General features: G+C 38.8%; 2 protein-coding genes across 2 annotated transcripts in view; one reads left to right on the top strand and one right to left on the bottom strand.

The window, feature by feature from the left end:
* LOC137977743 (DNA primase large subunit-like) overlaps positions 1–10,000 on the top strand; it is a 24,355-nt gene that overhangs the window by 13,575 nt on the left and 780 nt on the right. The window contains exons 8-16 of the mRNA XM_068825067.1: positions 2,776–2,856; positions 3,792–3,859; positions 4,125–4,200; positions 4,938–5,045; positions 5,254–5,328; positions 5,868–5,994; positions 6,559–6,641; positions 7,285–7,353; positions 8,175–10,000. The exon at positions 8,175–10,000 is cut by the window's right edge and continues 780 nt beyond it. Coding sequence (XP_068681168.1) covers positions 2,776–2,856; positions 3,792–3,859; positions 4,125–4,200; positions 4,938–5,045; positions 5,254–5,328; positions 5,868–5,994; positions 6,559–6,641; positions 7,285–7,353; positions 8,175–8,429 — 942 coding nt within the window. The 3' untranslated portion in view covers positions 8,430–10,000. The remainder of the gene's footprint in view (positions 1–2,775; positions 2,857–3,791; positions 3,860–4,124; positions 4,201–4,937; positions 5,046–5,253; positions 5,329–5,867; positions 5,995–6,558; positions 6,642–7,284; positions 7,354–8,174) is intronic.
* Positions 9,737–10,000, bottom strand: part of LOC137977742 (probable lysosomal cobalamin transporter) — a 15,576-nt gene continuing 15,312 nt past the window's right edge. Inside the window, exon 15 of the mRNA XM_068825066.1 lies at positions 9,737–10,000. This exon is cut by the window's right edge and continues 779 nt beyond it. The gene's annotated coding sequence lies outside the window, so the exon portion shown is untranslated.

The following is a 10,000-nucleotide window of genomic DNA, read 5'->3' as shown; positions in this document are numbered from 1 at the left end:
TAACTGTCAGCTCATCTACCGACCTGGAAAAGACGCTGAAAACCCGGCCAACTTCATGAGTCGACACCCAAGTACCGCAGAACGTGAAGAACGCAACATTGTGGAAGACTATGTTAACTACATCTGCAACCAAGCTGTACCAAAAGCGATGACACTGCAAGAAATCAAGTGGGAGACGGAGAAAGACTCTTCGCTCCAGGCGCTTATCAAGGCCATTGAAACCGACCTGTGGACAGATCCCGAAGTACAAGAGTACAAGAAAGTGAAGGACGAACTATTGGTCTACATGGGAACAATATTGCGGGGAAATAGGGTCGTAGTCCCTAACACTCTAAGAAACAGAGCTGTAGACCTGGCGCATGTTGGACACCAAGGAATCGTAAAGACAAAACAGCTCATCAGAGAGAAAGTCTGGTTACCCGGTGTGGACAAGATGGTGAAGGAGAAAGTCAACAGCTGTCTACCATGCCAAGCAGCAACTACTTGCAAGGCACAGCGACTCGAACCTCTACGGATGACACCGCTACCAACAGTTCCGTGGAAAGAACTCGCTATGGACTTCCAAGGACCACTTCCTTCTGGAGACTATCTCATGGTTGTCATCGACGAATACAGCCGTTTTCCGGAAGTGGAAATTGTAACATCCACCCCCGCCAGATCCACAATCCCTAAGCTCGACGCAATTTTCGCAAGACAAGGGATTCCTGAAGTGCTAAAGAGCGACAACGGACCCCCCTTCAATGGCGTGGAGCTCAAGAATTTTGCTGAGCATTTAGGCTTTCAACACCGCAAGATCACGCCTCTCTGGCCAAGGGCAAATGCCGAGGCAGAACGTTTCATGAGGACAGTAGAAAAATGCGTGAGAACCGCGACCATGGAGCATAAGAACTGGAAACAAGAGCTCAACAGATTTCTACGGCAGTATCGGGCGACACCTCACTCGACTGCTGGCTTCTCACCATGCAAAGCACTTAACCAGATGAAGCTCAAAACCACCCTGCCGGAAGTGACGCCACCAGTCCGCCAACAAACCATTGTTGAGACCCAGAAGAACCTGGTGCAGAGAGACGCAGAGCAGAAAAAGAAGATAAAGACGTATGCTGACCAAAAGCTAGGTGTGAGAGAAAGCAATATCAAGCTGGGAGATACAGTTTTAGTCAAGCAACCAAAGGCCAACAAGCTCAGTACCCCGTTTAATCCAGTGCCTCTTGTAGTCGAAGAGAAACAAGGATCGATGATTACCGCAAGCGACGGACACAAGACCGTTACGCGCAACTCATCTATGTTCAAAATTGTCCCTAGTCACATCGAGCATACTGGAAACCACACACAAAAGATGAACGAAGACGTTTCAGCAAATCCCCAACCACTGGAAATTCAGGAACTGGACAAGATAACAAAGTCTTCAAGCCCTACTGCAGGCCTACGACGATCACAAAGGCAGACAAGGCCTCCAGCGAGATTTGCAGACTACGTTTTACTTGTTCAAGAAAACTAGACACCAGAAGCATGCAATGGATTTTTGTGACTCTGTAACACGTTTCAGTTTGCCGTTTTCATATTATAAAAAAGTCGTTTAAAGAAGTCGTCTAGGTCAATCACTTACGCATTTCCAAAGTCCATCGTCTCGAAGGGGAGAGATGTAGTGTTTTTGAGACTTGTCAATCACTTATGCAAATGACCCACGCGGTCTAGGAGCTAAGACTTTTGTATGTTGTAGTCGTCGTGTCTGTTTAGTAAATACTGTTGTGTTCGAACAAGTGGTTTCAAGTGTTTATTTGACCGTAAACGTCACAGGCAGCATGCACGCTCCCCCTGGAAATTTTGAAAAGTACATGTATGTTGTCTGAGACTGCGCATTTCATGTGTTTTAAAGGCAGTATGATATGAAAAGAGGCACCCAAAAGCAAACTTAAAAACATGGGTTTTGCTCAAACTTTTGGTTTTTCTTTGGTACAGAGACTACTTTACGTATGGATTTTTCAGATTTAGAGAATAATGTCACTATTTTAAATCCACTTTTTTATTTTTTTGTTATTTTTACTTTTTTCATTTTTTTGGGAGGCGCGGTGGCCTCCTTGTTAGTGTGCTCGACTCCGGATTGAGTTGTCTGGGTTCAGGGCCTGGCCGGGACATTGTGTTGTGTTCTTGGGCAAGACACTTTACTCTCACGGTGCTTCTCTCCACCCAGGTGTATAAATGGGTACCGGCATAATGCTGGGGGTAACCCTGCGATGGACTAGCATCCCATCCAGGGGGGAGCATAAATACTCCTAGTTGCTTCATGCTACGGAAACCGGAGATAAGCGCCGGCCTTAATGGGCCTTCAGGCTCGTAACAGAGACTTTACCTTTACCTTACCTTTTTATTTAACAGCCCGCCATTACTTGGTGTGAATGTGGCTTAATTACCTGTAGTCTGCAGCATGAGTTTTCAGTTTTCAGATTGTCAAATTCGTGTTCTGCATGCAAATTAAGCTGCATTCACACACTGCATTTTTAAGCTAGTGAGTAAATGATGCCACTGTCTCCTCGATCCAGATCACTGAAAGCTTATCAGTCAGAACCGCACCAATTTAAGTAATGGCAGACCATTCAATGAAAAAAAGTGGAGTTAAAATAAACATTTTTCCGCCAATCTCACCTGTTAAGCATTCAACGCAAGTACTTTTGAAATGTGAAGAAAAACGAGAAGTAGTTTTTGATTGTAGTAGCATCTATACATGTAAGTGGCTCTATTTAACAAAAGTATTACATGTACATTGTATCTTTTCAGGGATTTGCTTATGTCCCAAGAGATGAACTGGTCTCTCTTGTTGCCAATGAATTCCGCATTCAGTTGTCGAGAGCTCTAGCAGTAAGTGTAAATATAATAATTAGATTAATGAGCTATTGGTGTTTTTTGCATTACATCATTCTCATCACCATGTTGGTGGACGAAAAGGAAAGATATCTCATTAACTTCTTTTGTTGTGTAGCAGTATTTAATTGTACCTTGCACCATTCTCAGTCTCCAGATTGTTTGGTAACCACCTATTAACTTTTTGATTGCATTTAATTGTACATGTATCATAATTTTGAGCCGATTACCCATGCAGTGCATTACCCGCACCATTAAATTTTTGTTATATGAAGAAAATAAATACAACAGATTACCCACACCTCAAAACCAAAGTAAAAATGAAGGCTCCAAAAGGTGAATGGTTAAATCCTTGGCTCACCCGGTACTCAGAAGCAGTTGACATTTTGATCATGTGCAAGCATGTACAGTGCAGACCAGAAATAAGCGTCCCAAGAAACACATGTGAAACAAGCATAAGAAAATCGCACACACACGTCTGCATTTCTAACACATGCACGGAAAATGCACCTTCATCACAGATAATTAGTATGTATGAATTGGCCTATTGTCTTTTCATTGTTTAGGTTCTTTTGTTAGTTTCAGCACAACACAATAGCTGTGTCAACTGTAGTGAACACATTTTGCTTTACGTAATGAAACACAATGCTACGTGCCTAACCTTATAAATTACGAGACATAGCAAAAAAAATAATACAATCCAGGTTTACTTGCGTAGTTTTATTACATACTTGTACATTGTATCATTGATAAGCTTACAGTAATAATTGTGCTTCAGTTGATTGCATTTAAGTGTAACGTGCACAAGGTGTTGTCCTGATACCATAGCTAGCAGTACAGTCAAGTGGCTTTATTTTGATGGTGATATAACCATGTAACTGCCTTGCAGTTTACTACATACATCTCGTAACATTGATTTTTCATTCTTTAAGATGACAGCCCGAGCATTGCCATACTTGGAAGAAGATGACAGACTCTTACCAAAGCTAACAAATCTCAGGTTTGTGATACAGGATGAGGCTTTGTGAAGTAGAGACAAGATTGTATCTATAGGCCGTTTTACCTGTGTTTTGACTTCAAGCAAGATTGCTGTCTAGTTTGCAAGAAAACTGTTACATGTATATGCCTACATGCCTACTGTATTTTACTTTCTTTATACCTTCGTTAATATTAACCCATTGACTCCTGATCACCTGATTTCCGAACACTAAGTTCACTTTGTTTAGTAAAGAATTGTTTGTTAGCAACTCATGCTTGTTCCTAAGTCGACAGTATGTTGGTCAGGATTACACACAGAAAAGATCAGCCGGAGGAAAAGTCACTCTGGATCAGATTGATAGTGTGAGTGTATTCACAATACAATTTGCAATGATAAGTCAAGTTTCTTATTGACCGATTACCAGGTTATCCAGCAGCAGTATAATTAATATATGTGTTGTGTTCAAATACAACTAGGAAAAAAAATCTTTTAATTGTGTGTTGTTGAGTTTGTTGGTTCCTGTTTTTTTCCCTCTCCCCAAAAACCAACATTGGTCTGATCTGCTATAATTAATCAGGGATGTAGCTTCATGTAAGAATAAATTCACCCAGTTGAAGGTTCTATTGACGCGGTAAGTTCCTTCTCTGAGCATCAAAGGGACCTGGTAACAAGATTGTTCCCAGTGTATGGCAACACCCAGCATTCTTCAAGATGGCGAATATGGGGAAAGAGAAGACACACACAACAGTATTCAAAACAACGCTTTTGTTTCATTTCCAGTATCGATACATTCTATTGATAATTCCATATACTAACAATGATGTTCAACTTTTTTGTTATATCATCAAATGACTTACTTTGTAGAGAATAATTTGGGATCTTCTCAGTCACTTCAATCGACAGCCAAAATTCAGGCGGCGGTCACCCCTTTCTCAAGCGGCAATTTTCACTGGCATCCAATGCTTAGCAACATCCTTGATTAATTCATGTGATTTAGATTGATTTACAGTCTCCACAATGTGTTCAGTTATACAACATTGAGATTTTCATTAACTTGTTATAATAATAAAAATGTTTATTTATTTTCATTTTATTTTAGTTATCAAAAACCTCGTATCCTCTGTGTATGCGTCAACTACACACTGCTTTAAAAGAAAATCACCATTTGAAGCACTTTGGTCGTTTGCAGTATGGGCTGTTTATCAAGGTACTGTAGGTGGAAAAATTTTTGAAGGCTAATGTTTGTGAATAAATAAATACTTGCCAATGGATCTTGCATTTACCGGGTAAATAGCACTGGAACACTACTCCATCCAGTGCAAAATGGTATAAAAGAACTTGAATAATATTGCCCTACATGTAGGTAGTTGTTGTCCAAAGGAAAAAGGTTGACATGGTTTGGCATTTCTCCACAGGGAATTGGCCTCAGTTTAGAAGAAGCTCTGATCTTTTGGAGGTCAGAATTTACAAAGCTTATGGATGTAGACAAGGTACATGTGTATGAATGCATTTCCTTTAAATCGAGACAGATAGACAAGTAAAATCGTTTGGCGTTAGACAGAGTAAATGGAATTTATTGCTCAGAGGAAATAAAATACAACTTCTTCGCCTTTGAACCTACAGTAGCTGTGACACAAACCTCTTGACTGAAGCTCCTGGACCAAAATTTGTTAAACTAGTTCAATTTTGATTTTCCTTTGTTTCGGCTTATAATAATGAATACTCGACAAAGAGAAATAAAAATTGAACTGGTTTGCAAAATTATAAACCAAGAAAAAATGCGAACCACAATATATACGTATTAATTTCTTTAAATTCTGTGAAAATTTGGTTAAAAAAATAAATATTAATATTAATTACAGTTAACCAATTGACTCCTTGGAGGACGAGGAGGAGGGAGGAGTTCAAAGGCCAAGACGTTGTCTGCTTTAGCACTGATACATACATTAATTTTATAACATTAATAGTGTAGTGGAAACTATTACCGTTAATTTTGTCAAAATTATTGAGTGTGCTTTTTTATTTTCAGTTTGACAAGCAGTATGCGTATAACATTCGCCACAGCTATGGGAAAGAAGGAAAGAGACAAGACTACACACCATACAGCTGTATGAAGATTATCATGACCAATCCACCTGGCCCTGGAGACCATCATGGTAAGATGCTCTTGAGACATCTTAACCCTTTGACATCCAAACCAGACTTAGTCTTTTACTCTGTCTAATGCCAGAGGATTTTACTCATCAATGGGGAACTCCTGGGAGTCAATGGGTTAATCACTCACTGAAAAAGTCTTCTACTCTGTCTAACGCCAGACGATTTTACTCGTCAATGGGGAACCCCTGGGAGTCAATGAGTTAAGGTGTCAACAGGGGAAGAAAAGAGAAAGAGTGTTTGAGATTAAGTGGGTCATTGGATGGTCAATTGAATTTTATAGGCTCTTACATGTACCACCAACTCGAACTTACAAAATGTATTTTAGAAGCAGAACATAATTCTGCAAGTTCTGTTTCATTGCATATATTTTGGTTTGCTCTTTGGAAGGATTTTCTTGAAAACCATTTGCAGTTGAAATGTTTGTTCCCAAGGGGACATGGACTTGTGACAATGGGAAATCAGGCTGCTCATTATTCCTAAAATTTGAATTGAAGGACATCTTTGTTGTTCACTTCAGTGTCATCTTAGCAAGATCAACACTTATTTTGTCTTCTACTCCACAGGTTGTCCATTCCGACACACAGATGCGGATCTGCTGCGTCAACGTTTGGCAGCTTACGGGGTGCCCAAAAACGGGGTTGATGAGGTACGTTGAAATTATTTAGTGCCCAGAATTGTATCCATTCTGGCAGGTAAGTTAAACGACTCTTACTTCAGCAAGGTTATCCATTATAATTAGTAGAATTCTACTAGTATACTAATGCAAATGCTGTAATCTGATTGGCTGAGCCATTGAACACTATCAGCCATTAGTGTGCAGTGGCTGGAGGTCGTCTTGGAAATAACGTTTTTTTTTTTGTTTTTCCAAAGTTTTGGAGGAAAATTTGGATGCAAATGGATAATTAAATTTCTGAGAAGTCTAAACAAAGGACATTTACGGTTTCTTGACTTTCAAAAAAGTTGAAATTATTGAAAAAGCTGATGCACTTGCGCACACAACTTAGATTTTAAATGGCAATTCAATCTGAGCAATCTTTTTCAGGCACGAAGTTTAATAATACGTCAAGAAATCATTGGAAACTGTTATTTGAAGTAAATTTTAGTAAGAATTCCACTAAAACAATTAGATTATGAGCTCGAGATTTCTATGAGGTGATAGTTGATTTGGCCTTCGGCCTCATCAACTATCACCTCATAGAAATCTCGAGCTCATAATCTAATTGTTAATTAGAATTTGCTATCTTCAGTAATCATTATCACTTGTTGATTTTCAAGACCTTTCTTTGCAGATCATGGAATTTGTAAAAGAGTCACATTATCAGCTAGCTTGTACAAGATATTATGAACTTACTCATAAGGTATAAGAACTTTGTTTCATTGTGTCAGTTACATTGTGTAACTCTGCTTATCACTTTGGGTGCTATGTTTGTGCAAGGTGAAAAAGCAACGATTCTTGGAGCTTTTTAGCAATACATGTATGTTCACAACCCTTATCATGTCATTAAAAATGTGGAATTCCTCAAGTCTAGCTGTGATGTCATGAATCAGGTGCAGGAGTGTAGGGTGGCTGGCTCAGAAACTGATTCAGTTGTTAACAATAGACCTGCAATTAAAAGTATCTGAACCTTGGTGCTACGAGAAGTTTAAATAAGGCAATAAAAAAGGTGTTAGCAGCAGTTGCTTAGCATAATCGTTAATGCCACTGGGGTTTATAAACAGGGTTCGTACATGTCTTGAAAACCCTTGAAAACCCTTGGATTCCAGAAGTCCAATTTCAAGGCCTTGAAATTTCTTGAAATTGATTTTTGGTTCTTGAAAGTCCTTGGTTTTTTTTATTGATCGAGATTGAAAGATATTAATGCTTTAAGGTCTTAAAGTAAATGAAAGCCAGTGAAAACAAATGTTCACGTAAACAAAGTATAGCGTTCTCAGATTTTGCATGGTTTGTGGTAATTTCTTACGAAAAAAAAGTCCTTGAAATTTCAAAGTAGGGTCCTGGAAAGTCCTTGAAAAGTCCTTGACTTTTTGGCCTTAAAAAGGGTACGAACCCTGTATAAAATACTGTGAATACATGTCAACTCAATAATTATTTAGTTGTATAGAAAATAGATAACAAGTTAATAATAATATCATTGTTGTACGGTAATTTTTTCACGGTATTTTTTGGCTTGTTTTCAAGGAAACCGCCAGTTCTGCTATTAATCACCCAAATCAATACTTCGATGAGAGTCTTGTGGAGCTAAAAGACGGACATGGGTCAACATCAAGGATTGCTGGCCTTGCACCCAGTGGACTTGACCATCGGAGGGTCAAGATAAAGAATGAGATTAAGGATTCTACAAACATCAACGAAAACAATGACATTGGAGACATTCAAATGGATGATGACGATGACATGCTTGGAGAAATAGAAGGAATGGACACAATGGAATAAATACTGGAAACATTTCCTCAAGCAGTGAAAATACCTTTCTAATGATTGTACACGTGCATAACTGAGATATGTTTTCAATATATTACTCAGACTGCTAATTCAGGAGCTAATAATCCCCAACAGGTAGAATTTTAAATACTATGCACACAAAATCTCTAAATCTTAGTAGTGTACATGTATCTGTGTAAAATAATTATTTTCTTAAAGATAACAGACCCCACAAAGCTTACGCAGCTACCTCTGCCGAAAATCTTGGGACCCCAAAAACATCTTTGAATTACCGTTCCTGCAGTTTTGTGCAAGGGCCCTTGAAAGGCATCGATGAGCTTTCAACAAGCGCATCAACTCATTAGGGAGTTTACGCAACAGGACAGCTGGAAGACTCGTGACGAAAAAATATCACGCAAGACTGTGCATTCCCAATCTCACGCGACATTTTTTCGTCATTCTGCCGTCCTGAGTCTTCTAGCCATACTGTTACGTAAGCTCCCTAATGTCACATAAGGATTACGACATACCATAGCTCATTGTTACTTTTTGTGCTGTGAAAAAGAAATTGAAGCAAATGAAGCCAATATTTCTCGATTCCCTTCTATTTTCTTCAGACTTTCTGGGATTAATATTTACTTCTAGTAACTACATGTCTTCTCAGGGGGCTATTTACCTAAGACGTCTACCATAGCACTACCGGTGTGTAATGATTTACAATTGACAATTTGCTTAACCTCTCTATTTCCAGAGGTGAAACTTTAATTGTAATATTACAATGTCTAAAAAATTATTTTCAGTGCCACTACAATAAAGACTTTTCTTTTTCCAAAAGAGTACTTGGAGTAATTTTTTAACTCCCAGTTGTATGTTGACAGACAAGCTATAACAAGTAAACACTTTTTATCTCACCAGTTCAGCAGAACGAATTTGAGGGTGGGGTGGGGGAAAGCTCCAAAAGCCTGAGATAAACATGTGCAAAACCACAACAATCCACATGAGCCTGCACTTATGAGTCTGACCACTGATCGCAGACCATGCAAGGAAACTACCGCCGCTAAAATGATAACCGCTACCCTTGTGGTGGTTAACTTAGTTAAATGAGCATTTTAACTAAGTTATTTTTAATATCTTGCTAACCACATTTTCTCAGGGTGTATTGTAAGTTTTACTCAACTGGAAACTGAAACTGAACAATACAGCTCCTTCATTTTGCAGTTCAATCCTAACTGGGGCTATAAATTGAACTGTAGAGAACAGCCCACAAAAACTAGGTTAGTAAAAGATAGCTTCACAAAAATTAATGACATCTCAGGGGAAGAATTTCGTAACTCTTTTAATCAACGAAACTCCATTTAATTACAGAGCAACTTCTACAGCTATATTACATTAATTTTACATGCTCTGACCTCAGAACATTTTTCTGGAGTCACTATAAAATGCTGGCTTATCTTTCATATAGTGGACCCTGAATAATTATTAACGTCCATAAAACAAAAGAACAAAGCTAAAATAACAATGGTTCTTTTGTCTTCCGCCATTTTAGTCCAGTATATGAAAGTCTACCTAAAATGCTATATCCT

Source organism: Montipora foliosa, chromosome 11, assembly GCF_036669935.1.
Source record: "Montipora foliosa isolate CH-2021 chromosome 11, ASM3666993v2, whole genome shotgun sequence".
Lineage (NCBI taxonomy): Eukaryota > Metazoa > Cnidaria > Anthozoa > Scleractinia > Acroporidae > Montipora > Montipora foliosa.
This window is presented reverse-complemented; position numbering and strand designations above follow the sequence as displayed.